Source organism: Eleutherodactylus coqui, chromosome 6 (assembly GCF_035609145.1).
Source record: "Eleutherodactylus coqui strain aEleCoq1 chromosome 6, aEleCoq1.hap1, whole genome shotgun sequence".
In the NCBI taxonomy this organism is placed as follows: domain Eukaryota; kingdom Metazoa; phylum Chordata; class Amphibia; order Anura; family Eleutherodactylidae; genus Eleutherodactylus; species Eleutherodactylus coqui.
Genome location: NC_089842.1, coordinates 232,235,419 through 232,260,152, shown reverse-complemented (window position 1 = coordinate 232,260,152; position 24,734 = coordinate 232,235,419). Strand labels below are relative to the sequence as shown.

The 24,734-nt window shown below is 46.7% G+C and overlaps 1 protein-coding gene across 1 annotated transcript; it reads left to right on the top strand.

Annotated features, from left to right (window-relative positions):
• On the top strand, positions 1–23,024 carry LOC136571882 (olfactory receptor 2C1-like). Its single transcript, XM_066572497.1, has 3 exons — positions 1–97; positions 4,102–4,250; positions 22,152–23,024. Exons 1-3 carry the CDS (start codon positions 1–3, stop codon positions 23,022–23,024), a joined length of 1,119 nt encoding a protein of 372 aa, XP_066428594.1.
• The last annotated feature ends 1,710 nt before the right edge of the window (positions 23,025–24,734 follow it).

Below are 24,734 nucleotides of genomic sequence, written 5' to 3'. Positions count from 1 at the left end.
ATGTGGAGTGATGTAGGAGGTGGCATGGGCAAGTCAGTCTACTTTGGCATTGACCACTGTGAAAGTGCGGCCACATGGTCGAGTGACCGCATGACAAGTAAGACAAAAGCCTACTTACAACAGGAACTGATAAGAAGTCAGAGACTGAATATAAACTATAGCACTGATATCAGGGAGGTATATATCAATCAACAGAGTAAAATAAGAAAAAAACTGTTGAAAAGCTGTAAGTGTAGCCCATCTGCAGCTATAGAAGGACCTTTCAGAACTATGTGCAATTGTTAACTCTGTAGGCCATGAACACACATGTAACATTCAAGCTGAAACAGTATTTTAAAATAAAAATTATACTTAAGAGCAACCTGCGTGGCCTGGATTCATTCTAGTGAAAACTCCTATTGCTGCAGTTCCACTCTACCTATTTCTAATGAATTAGCATTGTCGGCAGGATCAAACTGCAGTAGATCTCCCCTTCAGGCCTTAGTCACGCCTGAGTGACTGCTGCCTCTCATTGGCTCAGCGGGAGCTGCCCCTGATTGGTCCCGCTGAGCCAATGAGAGGCAGCAATCACTCACCCATTCATGAATTCATGAATGGGTGTGTGAGTGAAACCTGCCTCTGATTGGTCAGGCTGTGACCAATCAGAGGCAGATCATTCAGCAGGCGGGGATTTTAAAGCCCCGCCGGCTGAATAGTGCCGAGAAGCAGTTCAGGAGAACTGACAGCAGCCGCGGCAGAACTCCGGCTGCAGCGGAAAGGTGAGTATACAATTTTTTTTTATTTTAACACATTTTAGGATGAATTGCAGGGAAGGGCTTATATATTTAAGCCCTTCCCGACAATTCATCCAGCGCTCGCCGGCAGCCCATTGCTTTCAATGGAGACGGTTGTATTGCCGGCTCCATTGAATTCAATGGGCAAACATCGTTCTTCTCTGCCACAGCTGTTACAGCTGTGGCAGAGAAGAATGATTTGTCTAGTATATGCTCTCAATGGGGTCGGCGCTGCTGCCGCCAGCCCCATTGAGCGCATATAGAGAAGAGAACATGAATCGCAGATCGCATATAGATGCGATCTGCGATTTCTGTTCTATAATTTATCGGACGAGCGCATAAAAGGCGCTCATGTGTCCGATACCATTGCAAAGCAATGGTTTTATAAAATCGCCGGACGCATGCGCATGCACAAATCATGGCTAAAAACGCCTGTCTGACTAAGGCCTCAGAGTGCATGTGAATGTTAGAGCCATTATCCTGTTTCTAAGGTGGTGCATGTGAGAAAGGAAACCTGCAGTATCTGCTGGCACTGAAAAAGTGAGTTTCCATGTTTATAAAATAATAGTCATGATAAGGCGTGTGTACTGGGGCAATTAGTCTGAGTTTCTGAAAGTGACAGAGGAGTTGTGTGAGGTGAGGCTTAATGAGGCACACTTGATATGGCAAGGTAGTGGAACCACTCCTCACGGAGTGGCGAACCAAGGCTGGATGCATGCAGGATTACCAAGGAAGAAGGAAGCTGTGAAAAAGCCAAGTGGACAACCTAGAAGTCCAAGAGAGCTAAAGCTTTAGAAGAAGGAGGTGGGATCTTTGAATGCTGCCCCTTTACAAGGACAACTATCATTTCATGGAACTAATCTGCTTCCTACTTATACACCATCAATTGAAACCCTTTCTGAGTTTGACAAGCTGTCTGTTTCACCTGAGGTCATTACTGTTGAGCAACCTTTGTGGTCATAGCTTTTCCACTCTGAGGATCCGAGATCTATGTGGTCGGAAATCATCATTAGTTGCTGTTGCAGCAGTGCTGGAATCACTGCCAGGTTGACAGAGTCCGGTGCAGATTTTAGACATGGTTCTGCACCTTCTTGCTTAGAAGATGTGACGCAATGTGCTCACATCTGTGGATGATTAGCTGGCTATTTAGCTCGGATGGATTGGAAGCTAAAGTGCTGTAAATTGTTATTTGCTCACTATCTGAGCTGGCAATTAGTGGCTCCCATGGATAGTGTTGGGTCCCCTGTTCCTTACTCTGGACGGCTCTGTGTGCTGTGGCTTATTCTACTAAAGTTAAGTGCTGTGTTTTATTTTGTTTTGTCCTTTATTAGTTTGGTCAAGTAGGGTTACTTAGGTCACAGGAACAAGTGCAGGCCCACATTTATCGACGCAATCAGTCTGCTGTGTTAGGCAGGGCCCTCTCCCTCGCCCCTATACCTCTTTTAATGCACCCCAAGACTTTATTAGCTTTTGCAGCAGCTGACTGGCATTAGTTACTCCAGTTTAATCTACTATCCACTAGTACCCCCAGGTCTTTTTCCATATCCCTTTTCCCTAGCAGTGCACCATTTAGTGTATATTGGTGGCATCCGTTTCTCCTGCCCATGTGCATAACCTTAGATTTATCAACATTGAACTTCATTTGCCATTTTTCTACCCAAGCCCCCGGCTTATCTAGGTCAATCAAGTGTTGTGGGTTAGCGGCAAAACCTCTGGATTACCCCATCCCTGTCTCTGCTATTGATGCCTCTCTGTTGTCCCAGAGGTGTCTGAGGTTTTGTGTTCCAAACCTTTGTCTAAAGATCGGATTATTTTACATTGAAGTTATCACCTTGCATGTGATGGAATCCCTTCCGGCACAAATAGTCTTGGGTTTGCCCTGGTTGCGGTTGCATAATCCCGTGGTAGATTGTGAGACGGGAGACATTGTTAAGTGGAGCCCCTACTGTAGTGATTGCTGTATTTTGGTAGAAGTGTCTTCTGTGCAACCCGAGTTACCTGGATTTTGTCTGACTTTGCTGATGTGTTTTCAAAAGAAGGAGCAGACAAATTACTGCCTCTCAGAAAAGGGGACTATTGAACTCATTCAAGACTGTAAATTGCCCAGTCTGTAAAGGGTTATTTTCAGGACAGTCTAAAGAAAAGACACATTCGTCCCTCAAATTCTTCGTTAGCCACTGTGTTCTTCTTTGTTAAGAAAAAGGATGGGGGTTTGCGACCCTGTCTGAATTTCAGAGAGCTAAACTAAATCACTAAGCGTAATCCGTACTTATTGCCTCTCATTGAATGGTGAAATCTGGTTTTCCAAGTTACATCTACTAGGGGCATATAAGTTCATTCGGATCAAGGAGAGGGACGAATGGAAAATGGCATTTAACACCCCAGAGGGGCATTTTGAGGGTTTGCTGATACCGTTTGGGTTAACAAATGTGCCTGCAGTTTTTCATTCTTTCATTAATGAAGTCCTGTATGAATTTATTGGTGACTTTGTCCTTGTATATTTTGATGGTATTTTAATCTTTTTGTTGGATTTTGAGACACATGTTGCCCATGTTCGTCAGGTCCTTCAGGCTTTACGCTATAACAGTTTGTCCACCAAAAGGCAAAAATGTGTTTTTTCCATTCAGGAGATCGACTTTCTGGGACACATTATTACTCCAAGAGGTTTCAGAATGCACACAAAGAAGGCCTAGACAGTACGAGACTGGGTGTTACCTAAAAATGTGAAGGCGCTCCAAAGGTTTTTGGGGTTCGCAAATTATTATTGAAAGTTTATCAAAGGATTTTAGATTTTGGTTAAACCATTGACAGATATGACTAGGAAGGCCGTTTTTTTCTTCTAAATAGTCTTCAAGGGCGTTACAATCCTTTCAGGCGTTGAAGGGATGTTTTGAAACGGCTCTGGTTTTGGTAAAGCCACACTCGCCCAGACCGTTTGTAGTCGAGGTGGATACCTCAGAAGTTGGGGTAGGTGCGGTGCTATCCCAAGATACTAATACGTTGCAAGATCTTCGCCCTTGTGATTTTTTTTCATGCAAGTTTTCTTCAGCTGAGCACAATTATGACATTGTGACAGAGAACTGTTGGTGATTAAGTGGGCATTTGAGGAGTGGCAACACTTGTTGGAAGGGGCGCAGTATAAGGTGACGTTTTTTACAGATCACAAAAACCTAATCTACTTGGAGTCTGCCAAGACACCTAACCCGAGATAGGCACAGTGGTCATTGGTTTTTTTTTTGAGCTTCAACATTCTGGTTATATATCGTTCGGGCAGTAGAAACATTAAAGCTGATGCTGTTTTGTAAGAGTTTCATTCCCGTAATTTCAGATGAACCTCCCGCTCCCATCCTCTCGGAGGGGGTAGTGGTATCCGCAGTTTCACTGGAGTTGAAGGAGCAGGTCCATAATGCACAGGACTTGGCTCCGGCAGGTTTGCTGGTGGGGAAGCTGTTTGTTCCTGTCCATTTGAGGTTGGAAGTACTGTCTGAAGTACACAATTCCATGCTGGCTGGGCATCCAGGAATCAATAATACCCAGAAGTTACTCACAAGGAGATTTTGGTTGCCATCTTTGCGACGTGATGTGTTCAGTTTTGTCTCATCCTGTGAGGTTTGTGCCAAGAATAAGTCGCCTCGTAATTCTCCTGCTGGGAGGTTGATTCCTTTGCCGATACCCAGGAGACCTTGGACTCACTTGTCAATGGATTTCATTATGGACTTGCCTCTTTCTGGAGGTAATACGGTCATCTGGGGACTCCATGTGTCCACACACTACTCATTCTGTTTGGGTGTCGGATACCTCATCGACAACGCAAGGGGAAAGCCATCTGCACTCTGCACCTTACCAAGTCAGTCAGTGTCTTTGTGCCAGACAGGTCAAACACCGCTATGAGAAGTCTGTATGCACCCACAGCATAGGTGGGTCCAAGGAAATTAAAGACAGTACTCATAAAGAAATCAGAGTGCCCAAACATGGCAGACTTTCACTGCGCCGAGGATTAGGCCTCTGCACAAACCCTCAGCAATCGCGGGCATAGAGTGGACTCCAATGCTAGCGCAGCTGTGAATGTCTCATGAGCGCTGTATTGCTCCTCTTGTTTGTCCCCAACGAGTTTTTCTGATAACCGAGGTAACATGAGAGAAAATACATGATGCCCAGTGCTGATGCCCTGACGCCAAACAGGAGGAGGAGGTGGCCTTACAAGGCCAAAAAAACCCATGACCAGGACCCGCTGTAGCCTGTGTGGGAAGTATGTGAGCGGGCCCTTGGTCAGGCTCGATCCTAGCAAACACCTTGTGAGACCCGCGAGTGACATAGCAATGGGAAAATCCATGTGCCCACACACTATTCCTTCTGTGTAGGTATCGGATAGCTCAATTGACACCACAAGGGGAAAGCCATCTGCACTCTGCCCCCTACCCAAGTCAGTCAGTGTCTTTGTCCCAGACAGGTCAAACACCGCTATGGGAAGTCTGTGTGCACCCACAGCATAGGTGGGTCCAAGGAAATTAAAGACAGTACTCATAAAGAAATCAGAGTGCCCAAACATGGCAGACTTTCACTGCACCGAGGACATAGGCTTCTGCACAAACCCTCAGCAATTGCGGGCATAGAGCGGACTCCGATGCTAGTAGACCTGTGAAGGTCTTATGAAATCAGTCTTTGGAGAGTTTTCTTTCACCGCTCCAAAGACTCTATTAGCCAGGAAAAAGCTCCACAGGCCCAATCTGGTGCAGTTGCTTTTCCCCCGGGACATAGGCCTTGGCCCACACCCTCAGCAATCGTGGGCATGAAGCGGACTTCGATGCTAGTACACCTGTGAAGGTCTCATTAAATCAGTTACGTTTTCTTTCACCGCTCCAATGACTGCATTAGCCAGGAACAAGTTCCACAGGCCCAACCTGGTGCAGTTGCAATTCCCCTGGGACATATGCCTCGGCCCACACCCTCAGCAATCGTGGGCCTGAAGCAGACTCCGATGCTAGTACAGCATTCTACGTCCCATTAATGCATTAACGCTCCTCTTCTTTGGCCCAAACCAGTGTCTCAGAACACTGTGGTAACACGAGAGCAAATACATGATGCCCAGTGCTGATCCCCTGACCCCAAGCAGGAGGAGGAGTTGGCCTTTCGAGGCCAAAAAAGCATGACCAGGACCCGCTGTAGCCTGTGTGGTAAGTATGTGAGCTGGCCCTGGGTCAGGCTCGGTCCCAGCAAACACACTGTGTGACCCAAGGTGCCGTGAGTTAAATAGCAACGGGCAATCCGGGTCCCCTCACACTATTCATTCTGTGTTGGTGTCAGATAGCTCAATCGACACCGCAAGGGGAAAGCCATCTGCACTCTGCCCCCTACCCAAGTTGGTCAGTGACTTTGTACCAGACAGGTAAATCACCGCCATCGGAAGTGTGTGTGCACCCAAAGCATAGGTGGGTCCTCGGCGACCCAAGCAATGAACCATGAAGAAATCAGAGTGCCCAAACATGGCAGACTTTCACTGCGCCGAGGACATAGGCCTCTACACAAATCCTCAGCAATCGCGGGCATAGAGCGGACACCGATGCTAGTGCAGCTGTGAACGTCTCATAAGTGCAGTATCGCTCCTCTTGTTTAGGCCAAAGCAATGCCCCAGATAACTGGAGTAACTGTGGCTTTGGCCCACAATTCATGCCCTAGTCAGTCAGTCAGTGTTTTTGGGCTAGATAGGTAAAACACCGCGATGGGAAGTCTGTGTGCAACTATAGTATAAACAGACCCCATGTAACATTCCAATAGAAAAGGTATAAGCAGACCCCATAACATTTTGGTAGCAGTAGTATAGGCAGACCCCAGTAACATTTCTGTAGTAGAAGTATAGGCAGACCCCTGTAACATTTCGGTAGAAGACGTATAGACAGACCCCTGTAACATTTAAGTGGCAAAAGGATAGGCAGACCCCTGTAACATTTATGGAGCAGCAGTATAGGCAGACCCTTGTAACATTTCTAAAGTAGAAGTATAGGCAGACCCCTGTAACATTTATGTTGCAGCAGTATAGGCAGACCCCTGTAACATTTATGTAGCAGCAGTATAGGCAGACCCCTGTAACATTTATGTAGCAGCAGTATAGGCAGACCCCTGTAACATTTATGTGGCAGAAGTATAGGCAGACCCCAGTAACATTTTCGTAGCAGCAGTATAGGCAGACCCCTGTAATATTTATGGAGCAGCAGTATAGGCAGACCCTTGTATCATTTCTGTAGTAGAAGTATAGGCAGACCCCTGTAACATTTATGAAGCAGCAGTATAGGCAGACCCCTGTAACATTTATGTAGCAGCAGTATAGGCAGACCTCTGTAAAATTTATGTGGCAGAAGTATAAGCAGACCCCAGTAACATTTTTGTAGCAGCAGTATAGGCAGAACCCAGTATCATTTCTGTAGTAGAAGTATAGGCAGACCCCAGTAACATTTCCGTAGTAGAAGTATAGGCAGACCCCTGTATCATTTATGTTCCAGCAGTATAGGCTGACCCCTGTAACATTTACGTAGCAGAAGTATAGCCAGACACCAGTAACATTTTTGTAGTAGAAGTATTGGCAGACCCCTGTAACATTTATGTGGCAGAAGTATAGGCAGACCCCAGTAACATTTTTGTAGCAGAAGTATAGACAGACCCCTGTATCATTTATGTAGCAGCAGTATAGGCAGACCCCTATAACATTTACGTGGCAGAAGTATAGGCAGACCCCTGTAACATTTTTGTAGCAGAGGTATAGGCAGACCTCTGTAACATTCATGTGGCAGACGTATAGGCAGACTCCTGTAACATTTATGTAGCAGCAGTATAAGCAGATCCCTGTAACATTTACATGGCAGAAGTAGGGGCAGACCCCAGTAACATTTTTGTAGCAGAAGTATAGGCAGACCCCTGCAACATTTATGTAGCAGCAGAATGAGCAGACCCCAGTAACATTCATGTGGCAGAAGTATAGGCAGACCCCAGTAACATTTTTGCAGCAGACGTATAGGCAGACCCCTGTAACATTTATGAAGTAGCAGTATAGGCAGACCCCAGTAACATTTTTGCAGCAGACATATAGGCAGACCCCTGTAACATTCATGTGGCAGAAGTATAGGCAGACTCCTGTAACATTTATGTAGCAGCAGTATAGGCAAACCCCTGTAACATTTACATGGCAGAAGTATGGGCAGACTCCAGTAACATTTCTGTAGTAGAAGTATAGGCAGACCCCTGTAACATTTATGTTGCAGCAGTATAGGCAGACCCCTGTAACATTTACGGGGAAGAAGTAAAGGCAGACCCCAGTAACATTTTTGTAGCAGAAGTATAGGCAGACACCTGTAACATTTATGTAGCAGCAGTATTGGCAGACCCCTGTAACATTTATGTAGCAGCAGTATAGGCAGACCCCTGTAACATTTATGTGGCAGAAGTATAGGCAGACTCCAGTACCATTTCTGTAGCAGCAGTATAGGCAGACCACTGTAACATTTCGGTAGAAGACATATAGACAGACCCCTGTAACATTTAAGTGGCAAAAGGATAGGCAGACCCCTGTAACATTTATGGAGCAGCAGTACAGGCAGACCCCTGTATCATTTATGTTGCAGCAGTATAGGCAGACCCCTGTAACATTTACGTAGCAGAAATATATGCAGATCCCAGTAACATTTTTGTAGCAGAAGTATAGGCAGAGCCTTGTAATATTTGCATGGCAGAAGTATGGGCAGACCCCTGTAACATTTTTGTAGCAGAGGTATAGGCAGACCTCTGTAACATTCATGTGGCAGAAGTATAGGCAGACTCCTGTAACATTTATGTAGCAGCAGTATAAGCAGATCCCTGTAACATTTACATGGCAGAAGTAGGGGCAGACCCCAATAACATTTTTGTAGCAGAAGTATAGGCAGACCCCTGCAACATTTATGTAGCAGCAGAATGAGCAGACCCCAGTAACATTCATGTGGCAGAAGTATAGGCAGACCCCAGTAACATTTTTGCAGCAGACGTATAGGCAGACCCCTGTAACATTTATGAAGTAGCAGTATGGCAGACCCCAGTAACATTTTTGCAGCAGACATATAGGCAGACCCCTGTAACATTCATGTGGCAGAAGTATAGGCAGACTCCTGTAACATTTATGTAGCAGCAGTATAGGCAGACCCCTGTAACATTTACATGGCAGAAGTATGGGCAGACTCCAGTAACATTTCTGTAGTAGAAGTATAGGCAGACCCCTGTAACATTTATGTTGCAGCAGTATAGGCAGACCCCTGTAACATTTACGGGGAAGAAGTAAAGGCAGACCCCAGTAACATTTTTGTAGCAGAAGTATAGGCAGACACCTGTAACATTTATGAAGCAGCAGTATTGGCAGACCCCTGTAACATTTATGTAGCAGCAGTATAGGCAGACCCCTGTAACATTTATGTGGCAGAAGTATAGGCAGACTCCAGTACCATTTCTGTAGCAGCAGTATAGGCAGACCCCTGTAACATTTCGGTAGAAGACGTATAGACAGACCCCTGTAACATTTAAGTGGCAGAAGGATAGGCAGACCCCTGTAACATTTATGGAGCAGCAGTACAGGCAGACCCCTGTATCATTTATGTTGCAGCAGTATAGGCAGACCCCTGCAACATTTACGTAGCAGAAATATATGCAGACCCCAGTAACATTTTTGTAGCAGAAGTATAGGCAGAGCCTTGTAATATTTGCATGGCAGAAGTATGGGCAGACCCCAGTAACATTTTTGTAGCAGAAGTATAGGCAGACCCCTGTAACATTTATGTGGCAGAAGTATAGGCAGACCCCTGTAACATTTTTGTAGCAGCAGTATAGGCAGACCCCTGTAATATTTATGTGGCAGAAGTATATGCAGACCCCTGTAACCCTTTTGTAGCAGAGGTATAGGCAGACCCATGTAACATTCATGTGGCAGAAGTATAGGAAGACTCCTGTAACATTTCTGTAGCAGCAATGTAGGCAGACCCCTGTAACATTTACGTGGCAGAAGTTTAGGTAGACCCCAGTAACATTTTTGTAGGAGAAGTATAGACAGACGCCTGTAACATTTATGTAGCAGCAGTATAGGCAGACCCCTGTAACATTTTTGTAGCAAAGGTATAGGCAGACTCCTGTAACATTCATGTGGCAGCAGTATAGTCAGACCCCTGTAACATTTACGTGGCAGAAGTATAGGCAGACCCCTGTAACATTTACATGGCAGAAGTATAGGCAGACCCCTGCAACATTTCTGTAGCAGAAGTATAGGCAGACCCCTGTAACATTTACGTGGCGGGAGTATAGGCAGACCCCTGTACCATTAATGTGGCAGAAGGATAGGCAGGCAGACCCTAGTAAAATTTCTGTAGCAAGAGTATGGGCCAACCCCTGAAACATTGGAGTACCATGAGTGTAGGCGAAGGCCAGAAAAATTAGTTGGATAAGAGTATTGGCGAGGGCCAGAAAAATTAGTGTACCAACGGTACAAATGTCCCCCTGAAAAATTGCTCAACCGAGAGGGCAGGTGAAACCTAGAAATATTTTTTGAAAGATACAGCTCGCTGTTGCTTAATTTGTAACAGAGCCTGGAGGCAGCCCTGTTAAAAAAATTGGTTCATGTTAAATTATTAATACTTTTGAAACTTTGAAAAATTGTAAAAAAAATTGTTAGATGAGCCTTTAGGGCCGCGGAAAAATTGGCAGTTCAGCCATGTTGTTTTAGGAGGAGGAGTAGCAGGAGGAGGACTAATATTAGAAAAAGATTGACAAAGCTAAATGCCCATTTTTTTCCGGTGATAGAGAAGAGTGCTTTTATATGCAGTTGCAGCGAAAACAATCTTTAGGTTCCGCTGCTCTCCGCCGGTGGAGAAGAGAAGTCTGGGGAAAGCCAGGCTTTGTTCATCTTTATGAGTGTAAGCATGTCGGCACTGGCAGCCGCCTGCAGTGAGTGGCTGGCGAGATCAGGTGTCACCTGAGTATATAAATCGGCCCCTCCCGCGGCTCGCCACAGATGCGTTCTGACAGAGATCAGGGACAGTGCTGCTGGTGCCGGAGCTGCTATAGGGAGAGCGTTAGGAGTATTTTAGGCTTCAAGAACCCCAATGGTCCTTCTTAGGGCCACATCTAACAGTAGTGTGGAGGCTGCTTTTTGCAGTGTTGCACATTTTTTTTTTGTATATCGGTCGTGCAGAGCATTGCGCCCTGCAGGAATTATACATAGTCCAGGGCCAGTAGTGGTGGTGAGGCAGGGACAGAAGACATATTTATTGAATATAGGCAGTGGGCCTTTCCAAAAACATTTGGGAAAAAAAATCTATTTGGCCTGCCTGTGACTGTCCTCAGTGTACTGGGTCTGTGCTGGGGGTAGTTGTCCTCCTAATTCATACGCAGCCAGCTAAGTGTTACAGCAGGCTTGCGCAAAATTATTTCCTGGCTCTGTGTTGGCTGTTACATCACCGCTGTATTCCAGTCCACAGTGCAACAGTCTGCAGTTATTTTACATACTCCAGGGCCAGTAGTGGTGAGGCAGGTACAGAAGACATATTTATTGAATATAGGCAGTGGGCCTTTCCAAAAACATTTGGGAAAAAAAATCTCTTTGGGCTGCCTGTGACTGTCCTCAGTGTACTGGGTCTGTGCTGGGGGTAGTTGTCCTCCTAATTCATACGCAGCCAGCTACGTGTTACAGCAGGCTTGCGCAAAATTATTTCCTGGCTCTGTGTTGGCTGTTACATCACCGCTGTATTCCAGTCCACAGTGCAACAGTCTGCAGTTATTTTACATACTCCAGGGCCAGAAGCGGTTAGGCAGGGACAGAAGACATATTTATTGAATATAGGCAGTGGGCCTTTCCAAAAACATTAGGGAAAAAAAATCTATTTGGGCTGCCTGTGACTGTCCTCAGTGTACTGGGTCTGTGCTGGGGGTAGTTATCCTCCTAATTCATACGCAGCCAGCTAAGTGTTACAGCAGGCTTGCGCAAAATTATTTCCTGGCTCTGCTGTGCATTCCGTAAGCGAAGTCAGCCTCCAACCACAGGCCAATAAGCGGCCCATTTAATTTCAGCGTTCTGTTTCTGCACTACTGGTAATACACCATGCTGAGGGGTAGGGGTAGGCCTAGAGGACGTGGACGCGGGCGAGGACGCGGAGGCCCAAGTCAGGGTGTGGGCACAGGCCGAGCTCCTGATCCAGGTGTATCGCAGCCGACTGCTGCTGGATTAGGAGAGAGGCACGTTTCTGGCGTCCCCACATTCATCTCACAATTAATGGGTCCACGCGGTAGACCTTTATTAGAAAATGAGCAGTGTGAGCAGGTCCTGTCGTGGATGGCAGAAAGTCCATCCAGCAATCTATCGAACACCCAGAGTTCTGCGCCGTCCACTGCTGCAACTCTGAATCCTCTGGCTGCTGCTCCTCCTTCCTCCCAGCCTCCTCACTCCATTACAATGACACATTCTGAGGAGTAGGCAGACTCCCAGGAACTGTTCCCGGACCCCTGCCCAGAATGGGCAGCAAGGGTTCCAAATCCTCTCCCACTGGAGGAGTTTGTCGTGACCGATGCCCAACCTTTTGAAAGTTCCCGGGGTCCGGGGGATGAGGCTGGGGACTTCCGGCAACTGTCTCAAGACCTTTCAGTGGGTGAGGAGGACGATGACGATGAGACACAGTTGTCTATCAGTGAGGTAGTAGTAAGGGCAGTAAGTCCGAGGGAGGAGCGCACAGAGGATTCGGAGGAAGAGCAGCAGGACGATGAGGTGACTGACCCCACCTGGTTTTCTAAGCCTACTGAGGACAGGTCTTCAGAGGGGGAGGCAAGGGCAGCAGCAGGGCAGGTTGCAAGAGGCAGTGCGGTGGCCAGGGGTAGAGGCAGGGCCAGACCGAATAATCCAGCAACTGTTTCCCAAAGCGCCCCCTCGCGCCATGCCACCCTGCAGAGGCTGAGGTGCTCAAAGGTCTGGCAGTTTTTCACTGAGAGTGCAGACGACCGACGAACAGTGGTGTGCAACCTGTGTCACGCCAAGATCAGCCGGGGAGCCACCACCACCAGCCTCACCACCACCAGCATGCGCAGACATATGATGGCCAAGCACCCCACAAGGTGGGACGAAGGCCGTTCACCGCCTCCGGTTTGCACCGCTGCCTCTCCCCCTGCGCCCCAACCTGCCACTGAGATCCAACCCCCCTCTCAGGGCACAGGCACTACCGTCTCCTGGCCTGCACCCGCACCCTCACCTCGGCTGTCCTCGGCCCCATCCACCAATGTCTGTCAGCGCACCGTCCAGCCGTCGCTAGCGCAAGTGTTGGAGCGCAAGCGCAAGAACGCCGCCACGCACCCGCACGCTCAAGCGTTAAACGTGTACATAGCCAAATTGATCAGCCTGGAGATGCTGCCGTATAGGGTTGTGGAAACGGAGGCTTTCAAAAGTATGATAGCGGCGGCGGCCCCACGCTACTGAGTTTTCAGTCGCCACTACTTTTCCCGATGTGCCATCCCACCCCTGCACGACCACGTCTCCCGCAACATTGTACGCGCCCTCACCAACGCGGTTACTGCCAAGGTCCACTTAACAACAGACACGTGGACAAGCACAGGCGGGCAGGGCCACTATATCTCCCTGACGGCACATTGGGTGAATTTAGTGGAGGCTGGGACAGAGTCAGAGCCTGGGACTGCTCACGTCCTACCCACCCCCAGAATTGCGGGCCCCAGCTCGGTGGTGGTATCTGCGGCGGTGTATGCTTCCTCCACTAAACCACCCTCCTCCTCCTCCGCAACCTCTGTCTCGCAATCAAGATGTGTCAGCAGCAGCACGTCGGCAGCAGTCGGTGTCGCGCGGCGTGGCAGCATAGCGGTGGGCAAGCGTCAGCAGGCCGTGCTGAAACTACTCAGCTTAGGAGATAAGAGGCACACGGCCCATGAACTGCTGCAGGGTCTGACAGAGCAGACCGACCGCTGGCTTGCGCCGCTGAGCCTCCAACCGGGCATGGTCGTGTGTGACAACGGCCGTAACCTGGTGGCGGCTCTGCAGCTCGGCAGCCTCACGCACGTGCCATGTCTGGCCCACGTCTTTAATTTGGTGGTTCAGCGCTTTCTGAAAAGCTACCCACGCTTGTCAGATCTGCTCGGAAAGGTGCGCCGGCTCTGCGCACATTTCCGCAAGTCCCACACGGACGCTGCCACCCTGCACACCCTGCAACATCGGTTTCATCTGCTAGTGCACCGACTGCTGTGCGACGTGCCCACACGGTGGAACTCTACGCTCCACATGTTGGCCGGGCTCTATGAGCAGCGTAGAGCTATAGTGGAATACCAACTCCAACATGGGCGGCGCAGTGGGAGTCAGCCTCCTCAATTCTTTACAGAAGAGTGGGCCTGGTTGGCAGACATCTGCCAGGTCCTTGGAAACTTTGAGGAGTCTACCCAGATGGTGAGCGGTGATGCTGCAATCATTAGCGTCACCATTCCTCTGCTATGCCTCTTGAGAAGTTCCCTGCAAAGCATAAAGGCAGACGCTTTGCGCTCGGAAACAGAGGCGGGGGAAGACAGTATGTCGCTGGATAGTCAGAGCACCCTCCTGTCTATATCTCAGCGCATTGAGGAGGAGGAGGAGGGGGAGGAGGATGAAGAGGAGGGGGAAGATACAGCTTGGCCCACTGCTGAGGGTACCCATGCTGCTTGCCTGTCATCCTTTCAGCGTGTATGGCCTGAGGAGGAGGAGGAGGAGGATCCTGAAAGTGATCTTCCTAGTGAGGACAGCCATGTGTTGCATACAGGTACCCTGGCACACATGGCTGACTTCATGTTAGGATGCCTTTCTCGTGACCCTCGCGTTACACGCATTCTGGCCACTACGGATTACTTGGTGTACACACTGCTCGACCCACGGTATAAGGAGAACCTTTCCACTCTCATACCCGAAGAGGAAAGGGGTTCGAGAGTGATGCTATACCACAGGACCCTGGCGGACAAACTGATGGTAAAATTCCCATCCGACAGCGCTAGTGGCCGAAGGCGCAGTTCAGAGGGCCAGGTAGCAGGGGAGGCGCAGAGATCAGGCAGCATGTACAGCACAGGCAGGGGAACACTCTCTAAGGCCTTTGACAGCTTTATGGCTCCCCAGCAAGACTGTGTCACTGCTCCCCAGTCAAGGCTGAGTCGGCGGGAGCACTGTATAAAGGATGGTGAGGGAGTACGTAGCCGATCGCACGACCATCCTCCGTGACGCCTCTGCCCCCTACAACTACTGGGTGTCGAAGCTGGACACGTGGCCTGAACTTGCGCTGTATGTCCTGGAGGTGCTTGCTTGTCCTGCAGCTAGTGTCTTGTCAGAGAGGGTGTTTAGTGCGGCTGGGGGAATCATCACAGATAAGCGTACCCGCCTGTCAACCGACAGTGCCGACAGGCTTACACTCATCAAGATGAACAAAGCCTGGATTTCCCCAGACTTCTCTTCTCCACCAGCGGACAGCAGCGATACCTAAACAATACGTAGGCTGCACCCGCGGATGGAAGCATTGTTCTCTATCACCATCAAAAACGGGGACCTTTTAGCTTCATCAATCTGTGTATAATATTCATCCTCCTCCTCCTGCTCCTCCTCCTGAAACCTGACGTAATCACGCCGAACGGGCAATTTTTCTTAGGCCCACAAGGCTCAGTCATATAATTTTTGTAAACAATTTTTATACGTTTCAATGCCCATTAAAGCGTTGAAACTTTCACCTGAACCAATTTTTATTTTAACTGGGCTGCCTCCAGGCCTAGTTACAAATTAAGCCACATTAACCAAAGCGATTAATGGGTTTCACCTGCCCTCTTGGTTGGGCATGGACAATTTTTCTGACGTACATTAGTACTGTTGGTACACCAATTTTTTGGGGCCCTCGCCTACAGTGTAATCCAATTAATTTTTTGCCCACCTGCATTAAAGCTGACGTTACATCAGCTGTGTTGGGCACTGCAATGGGATATATTTATGTACCGCCGGTGGGCTCCAGGGAGCCACCCATGCTGTGGGTCCACACGGAGTTGTAACTGCATGTGTCTACTTCCAAAAAAAGAACCCCAGTCTGACTGGGACATGCAGTGTGGGCCGAAGCCCACCTGCATTTAATCGGATGTTACCTCAGCTGTGATGGGCACAGCAATGGGATACATTTATGTACAGCTGGTGGGTTCCAGGGAGCCACCCATGCTGTGGGTGCACACGGAATTCCCATTGCGGAGTTGTACCTGCCTGTGACTATTTATAAAAAAACTGCGGTCTGACTGGGGCATGCAGACACCATGACAGAATGAATAGTGTGTGGCACATAGGTTCCCCATTGCTATGCCCACGTGTGCAGCTCCTGATGGCGGTGGCACAGTATTATATTTCTCATTGCTTCTGTACAGCATTGTGGGCTATCGCCCCGCTCCTTTTAAAGAGGGTCGCTGCCTAGCCGTGCCAACCCTCTGCATTGTGTGCCTGCGGTTCCTCCTCATGGCAGACGCACTTATAAATAGACATGAGGGTGGTGTGGCATGAGTGCAGCTGAAGGCTGCACAGGGACACTTTGGTGTGCGCTGTGGACACTGCGTCGTGCAGGGGGGGGGGGGGGTTTGGGCAGCATGTAACCCAGGAGAAGTGGCAGCGGAGTGTCATGCAGGCAGTGATTGTGCTTTGTTGGAGGTAGTGTGGTGCTTAGCTAAGGTATGCATTGCTAATGAGGGCTTTTCAGAAGTAAAAGTTGTTGGGAGGGGGGGGGGGGGGCACTCTTGCCGCTATTGTGGCTTAATAGTGGGACCTGGGAACTTAAGATGCAGCCCAACATGTAGCCCCTCGCCTGCCCTATCCGTTGCTGTGTCGTTCCCATCACTTTCTTGAATTGCCCAGATTTTCACAAATGAAAACCTTAGCGAGCATCGGCGATATACAAAAATGCTCGGGTCGCCCATTGACTTCAATGGGGTTCATTACTCGAAACGAACCCTCGAGCATCGCGATAATTTCATCCCGAGTAACGATCACCCGAGCATTTTGGTGCTCGCTCATCTCTAGTGTAAAAATTAAAAAAGAAACATACTCACCTTGTCCCGGCAGAACGATGTTAGCCCATTGAATTCAATGGAGCTGGCAATACAGCCGGTTCCATTGAAAGCAATGGGCTGCCGGCGAGAGCGGGATGAATTTTCAGGAAGGGCTTAAAAGTATAAGCCCTTACTTGAAAATCATCCTAAAATGTGTAAAAAGTAAAAAAATATATATACTCACCTTTTCCCGGCAGAACGCTGTTAGCCCGTTGAATTCAATGGAGCCGGCAATACAGCCGGCTCCATTGAAAGCAATGGGCTGCCGGCGATCGCACAATGAATTTTCGGGAAGGGCTTAAATATATAAGCCCTTCCCTGCAATTCATCCAGAAATGTGTAAAAATAAAAAAAATATATACTTACCTGGTCCTGGCAGACAGAGTTCAGCCACAGCCAGCTGGTAGTTCTCCTGAACTGCTCTCTGTAGTATTCAGCAGCTGGGGATTTAAAATCCCCACCTGCTGAATGAGCTGCCTCTGATTGGTCACAGCCTGATCAATCAGAGGCAGCTCTCACTCACACCCATGAATGGGTGAGTGAGTGCTGCTTCTGATTGGCTCAGCGCAGTTCTCAGCTGAGCCAATCAGCTGAGCTAAGCCAATCAGTGGCAGCACTCACTCACCCATTCATGAATTCATAATGGGTGTGAGTGAGAGCTGCCTCTGATTGGTCAGGCTGTGACCAATCAGAGGCAGCTCATTCAGCAGGCGGGGATTTTAAATCCCCGGCTGCTGAATACTACAGAGAGCAGTTCAGGAGAACTACCAGCTGGCCGTGGCTGAACTCCGTCTGCCAGGACAAGGTGAGTATATATATATTTTTTTTATTTTTACACATTTCTGGATGAATTGCAGGGAAGGGCTTATATATTTAAGCCCTTCCCGAAAATTCATTGTGCGATCGCCGGCAGCCCATTGCTTTCAATGGAGCCGGCTGTATTGCCGGCTCCATTGAATTCAATGGGCTAACATCGTTCTGCCGGGACAAGGTGAGTATATTTTTTTTTACTTTTTACACATTTTAGGATGATTTTCAGGTAAGGGCTTATATTTTTAAGCCCTTCCCAAAAATCCATCCCGCGCTCGCCGGCAGCCCATTGCTTTCAATGGAGCTGGCTGTATTGCCGGCTCCATTGAATTCAATGGGCTAACATCGTTCTGCTCTGCTACAGCTGTTACAGCTGTGGCAGAGGAGTACGATCGTTATGCTGACAGTGCCCGGGGGGGGGGGTGTGTCTCACTCTTGCCACTATTGTGGCTTAATAGTGAGACCTCGGAGCCCGAAATGCAGCCCTGCATGTTGCTCCTCGCCTGCCCTATCCATTTCTGTGTTTTTTACATGACTTTGGTGATTTGCTAAGATTTTCACAAATGAAAACCTTAGCGGAGCACTAGTCATATACAAAAATGCTCGAGTCGCCCATTGACTTCAATGGGGTTCATTACTCGAAAGTTAGACTCGAGTAACGAGCACTCGAGCATTTTGGTGCTCGCTCATCTCTATTTCTTACCTTGTATTGGACTATTGGCCCTTAAATAGAAGACTAAAACCTATGCTTTGTAGTGTCAGAACTAGGATTTTAAGATAAGAAGTCAACAGACAAATTAAATAAGGCTAAGCTATGTTAACAGAGAAAGCACTCAGCGATAGTAGAACTATTGTCTAATGGGATAACAATATCCTGACTTAGGTAATTCTGTGTCTGAGACAGGCCTTAAGAGATTTGAGACTATTTGGTAGATGTCAATAAGTCTTGTGATCAATAAGTATTTTCACCTTTGTAACAGTAAGCTTCGTAACACTAATCTTTGTACCAAGCAACATTTGGATACGCCCATTCTTTCTGTATAAGAAGTGGCAATGTTGACAATAAAGTAGAATTCTCATGGAGGTGTCTTGACATAACATGGAGTGATTTCATGCTATTGATAGATAATGCTAGCAAATCTCCTCATCACGGGCTTCCATATCTACCAATTTGGCACCTGGCAACGAGGTCATCAGATCAGTACCGGTGTGGTCCGATAACAAAACAAACTCTCGAGCATTGCAGAAAGCTCGACTTCAGCAACGAGCACCCGAGCATTTTGGTGCTCGCTCATCTCTAGTTATTTTCTTTTTTATGTGTATATTTTTATTTTAATTGTGTCATTTTTTTAACCTATTCATGTAATTATTTTTTTCTTACCATCTATGACCCCCACTTCTCCTTTCTCCTTTGGGTTCTCAGCTGTGACTAACAGCTGACAACCCAACCTGCTTCTGCTTGATTGCAGAAGAAGGGGCTTTAATTTTACGCTGTATTTCTGCAATCAGGCGGTATTAAAGCCCAGGACCAAGTGCAGTAAATTTACAGTGCTTGGTCCTTAAGGGGTTAAAGGGCCAGCATGCATTTTTAAAACCTGTCCTCCCCCTTTCATCACTTATCCTTAGCTATTTTAAGCATCTTCCCTTTATACAGGATGCCTAAGTTCTGGTTCCACACCCTTTGTGATAAAGTCCTAGTTTGTATTCGGACCTCTGCCTGTTCCCTGACTTGTCTGACCTCTGTGCTCCTGACCTTGGTTATGCTATTGGACTTAACTCTTTGCTAGCTGCCTGCTCTGACCTGTGTCTGGATATTAAAGTTGCGCTGCCAGCCCTGAGCATTGCTAGTTCTACGGATACGATACTGTTCACATGATCAGATACTGCACCTCAGTCCTATACAGCATCAACAGCCACATAAAGAATATTATCTTTGAAAGTAACAGTAGTGAAGACCAAATATCAATTGAAGCGGTCAAGGGTGAAAATTGCTGTCCCCTATGTGCTGTATCCATTGAGAGACCACAGTCAAATTAGTGTATGGCAAGGTGGATCCATTATGTCGGACACAAGTCTCCTCACACTTACTTGCTGCTATCCATAAGCTGAAACTCTACACCTGGCTTCCTCTAATAACAGCATACACTAACAGTCTGAGTCTCCATTTAGACCTTTATCCAGGCTGTGGGGCAACCAACCCTAGGATGAGCATGTACATTTGGGTATTTAAAGAATCCACTGGCAACAATACATAGCCACTGACTCCCTTGCAATTTCGAGTGACCCCCTCAGAGTTTCTAGTTCCATGGGCCATCTCACATGGTGGTAACTCAGCTTTAGTCACTCTGTGTGCCTCTTAGTACAGGCATGCTCTTTGATGAATGATTAGTCCTAAACATCAACTCAGTTTCAAAACAGATATCTCTACCATGTTACTCTGAGCATAACACCTACCTTAATAATAAGCCCTACCCAGATTTTGGGGGGATAGGAGGGCTTAAAATATAAGCTCTCCCCTGAAAATAAGCCCTAGCTACACTACATGAAAAAAAAAAAAACAATACTCACCTAATAGGCACCGTTTGGGCCCCTCACGCTGAGCTGAGGCATAGTATCCTGTTTTCAGGGGGTGTCTTAATCACCTAGCAGGCAGCGTCATTGGCCCTCATGCTGAGCTGGGTTGCTTTGGCAAGCTTCAGTGTAGTCCTCAGCACTGAGAAAACATGCTCTTCCTGGTAACGAGGCTTGAATATCTTGCCTCCAGCAAAGAGATTGCTGTGGGTGGTTCAGGAACACCCCCTAAGCCAATCAGAGACGGCACTCGATGAAGCAATCACAGCCATTCAATGAGGTCAATAGGCCATCAATAGTTAACAACTGAACAGCTCCTTTAAGAATAAATAGAGTTAATTCTTTAACAACATAAAATATGAGCCAATTAAACAAAGTAAACCCCAGTTGTGCCCTTCATAACGATCAACAGACAGGCTTTTCCCCTGTGCCACATATAATAGATATAGAAAAGGTATAAATATGCTTGAGTCATGTAATCATACCAATGAAAAAGTATAATGAGACACGTGGGAACCATGGGTCTATAATGGAAGCTTCCATATATTTTCTTGTTAAGGAAGAAGAGCGTACTAGAAAAATAGTTATCTGATGTTATACAACAAATCAGGAGTAAAAGCTTATCCAAATCACAAAGATAATTAACCTCAACATGGAACATCATTCTATATGAATTATTTTTTTTCTTTTTTGTTCTTAATATGCAGTGTTTTAATTTGCGTCTTCAGTTATACAGCACTGTATATGTTTGGAACTACGTAAGTATAGGGATAGAACTTAATTTAATTGTTAGGGCTAAAGAATATCATGTTTGGGAAGAGTTTTTGCCTAATTTTCCTCAGCTTCATTGGCTGTCGTGTGGTACCCTTGTTTAACTGCCCGTATTCCTAATGTACAGGAACTTTGTAACCTTACTCTACTGAACCAAGCGTACAGCACTATAGGGATCAATATACGTAAAGAATATAAGAGGCTATACTCACCTCTCCTGGCGCCCTTCATTTCCATGCCCGAACTCCATTCTACAGGGCCGCGTCTGTGTTTACAGGTTGCAGTCAACCTATTTACTGGATGTTGCAGGCTTACGTAGCCAACCACAGAGTTCCACGCTCTAACAATTGGACCATTGATGTTCTAGGAAAGGGCTGTCCTGAGAATTGATATTTGAGGGTCACCAGCATCCTGATCTCTCAATAAGTTAAGGTTGCGGAAAAGAGACCTGCATCTTACAGACCTTAATGACAAATAAATGATTTGAATGCTGAGTACTGTGATTTGCTGCAACAGCCTATCATCATAACACCCCTATATAGGCTGACTGAAATAACCGACCCCATGCAGAGAACTGGGATGAGACGCTGGACATCCTTCAATACAGGCAAGCCAATGTTCCTCATTTTTATGGAACAGAAATTCCTTTCCAACTCCAAAATATGACAATCAGAATAATCCCCTGGATCAACAACCCATCTCCAGAAATCTAGTGGCTATAATATATAATATTGATACATTCAGGAAGATTGTCCAGGAACTTTTTGAACTCACCTACTGGGGGATCATGGAGAGGTAGTCACCATATGCCAATTCTTCTTTCAATGGAGAGGTGGCTGAATGTGTGAATGGCCCTCAACCTTAAAGTCTGTAGGTGTTCGAGAAGACCCAACCATAGTACTTTAAATACCCATGACCAACAGTGGTGCTGCCTTTGAAAAGAAATCTAATTGAAGTTACATTGCTAAAGAAAAAAAACCAGACTGCCTTTTCTTACACTGATGAACACTGACAGATTTAATATAGGTTGAATATCCATCACATCTCTATCTTTGCAGTATACTGCCATTTATAATGGAATACAGAAACAAAACTTGTGTGACAGATTTTGTCCTTTTGGCTTTTTCTGAGTTTTTTCGGTATCAGAATGTGCTTTTCACTATCATTTTATTGACATATATTGTTTGCATTGCTGGGAATATGACTATTATTCTTCTGGTCATACTGGAACATTCTCTCCATACACCAATGTATTTCTTTATCAGTATATTTGCTGCTGAAGAAATCTTGTTTGTATCTGTTCCCATTCCGAAACTTTTAGCCATCCTATTGGCAGGTGATAATAAAATATCCTTCATAGGTTGTTTTCTACAAGTCTATTCTTTTATTACCATGGGGCAAGTGGAGAGTATTTGTATTATCATAATGGTCTTTGATAGGCACTTAGCCATTGACAAGCCATTGCACTACATGGCTATTATGAATCAGACTTTCTGTATAGGTCTGGCTATTCTTCCATGGTTTATTGGATTGTTTAACTCTTTAATTGTTACATTGTTTACATTGTTTTTGGATTATTGTGGCCCTAATGAGATCAACCATTTCTTCTGTGATTTGGGTCCACTGCAGAATCTGGCATGTTCCGATACATACATTAGCAATACAGTGACAACCGCAGCTGCCACTATTGGAACTGTTGTCCCATTTATGATAATTGTTGGACTCTATACCAAAATTATTAGAACTGTTTCTGAGATAAAAACCTCTTTGCATAAACATAAAGCATTCTCCACATGTTCCTCTCATCTTATAGTCGCCATGCTATTTTTCTTTACAGCCTTTGTTATTTACCTTAGGCCTAAAGGCAGCCAATATGACAAATTTTATTCACTCATGTACACTGTGGTTACTCCAGTATTCAACCCTTTTATTTATGCATTAAGAAATAGGGATGTGAAAAATCTTTTAAAAAATGTATTAGTCAAGTTTTATCAGAAAAAGAGTTCCACATTATGGTAACAACATTAGTGCTTTTACTAGAGATGAGCGAGCGCACTCGTCCGAGCTTGATGCTCGTTCGAGTATTAGGGTGTTCGAGATGCTCGTTACTCGAGACGAGCACCACGCGATGCTCGACTCCATTATATTTCCTTCCCTGAGAAATTTGTGCACTTTTCTGGCCAATAGAAACACAGGGAAGGCATTACAACTTCCTCCTGTGACATTCCAGCCCTATCCCACCCCCCTGCAGTGAGTGGCTGGGGAGATCAGATGACACCCGAGTATTTAAATCTGCCCCGCCCGCGGCTCGCCACAGATGCATGCTGACATAGATCAGGGAAAGTGCTGTCTTGCTGTAGCTGCTATAGGGAGAGTGTTAGGTGTTATTTTAGTCTTCAAGAACCCCAACGGTCCTTCTTAGGGCCACATCTGACCGTGTGCAGTACTGTTGAGGCTGCTTTTAGCAGTGTTGCACAATTTTTTTTGTATATGGGGCGTGCAGACCATAGCGTCCTCAGTCTGCAGTCATTTTACTGAGTATAGGGGTGAGGCAGGGACAGTGGTACAGGGAAAGAGATATACTGCCTATATAGGCAGTGGGCTTTTTCAAAAAAATTGTAAAAAAAAATCTTTGGGCTGCCTGTGACCGTGTTCAGTTTACTGCGTGTCTGCTGGGGGTAGTAGTCGCTAATTAATACCCAGCTAAGCGTTATAGCAGGCTTGCGCATAATTGTTTCCTGGCTCTGCTGTGTCCGTTACATGATCGCCGTCATCCCGTTAGAGGGAAACAGTATACATATATACGCTGCATACGGTGTCTGTCTGGTTTTTCACCTCACCATTTTAAAAAATTGAAGCAAAATACTTAAGGCCTACCACTGGCCTTTGGCCACTTGACTGGTTCTGCGCTGTGAATTCCAGTAGCTCAGTCATACGCACCTAGGTCTCACTACAGGCTTGCGCATAATTGTTTCCTGGCTTTGCTGTGTCCATTGTGTGCCTCCGGTTCCTCCTCATGGCAGATGCACTTATAAATAGACATGAGGGTGGTGTGGCTATGAGGCCAGCGTGTGGCATGAGGGCAGCTGAAGGCTGCGCAGGGACACTTTGGTGTGCGCTGTGGACACTGGGTCGTGCGGGGGGGGGGGGACAGCATGTAACCCAGGAGAAGTGGCAGCGGAGTGTCATACAGGCAGTGATTGTGCTTTGTTGGAGGTAGTGTGGTGCTTAGCTAAGGTGTGCCTTGCTAATGAGGGTTTTTCAGAAGTAAAAATTGTTGGGAGGGGGGGCGCAATCTTGCCGCTATTGTGGCTTAATAGTGGGACCTGAGAACTTGAGATGCAGCCCAACATGTAGCCCCTCACCTGCCCTATCCGTTTCTGTGTCATTCCCATCACTTTCTTGAATTTCCCAGATTTTCACAAATGAAAACCTTAGCGAGCATCGACGATATACAAAAATGCTCGAGTCGCCCATTGACTTCAATGGGGTTCGTTACTCGAAACGAACCTTCGAGCATCGCGGGAAGTTCGACTCAAGTAACGAGCACCCGAGCATTTTGGTGCTCGCTCATCTCTAGCTTTTACATCACTAAATGGATTGACTCACCATGACAATCTCTTCTTGAAATGAAGCAGACCTAACCAGCTGCTGGTTTTCAATATCAACTGTTATGGCCCCATGCAGAGTTTTAGCCATAAAACGTTTTGACCCAACATAAATTTGGAC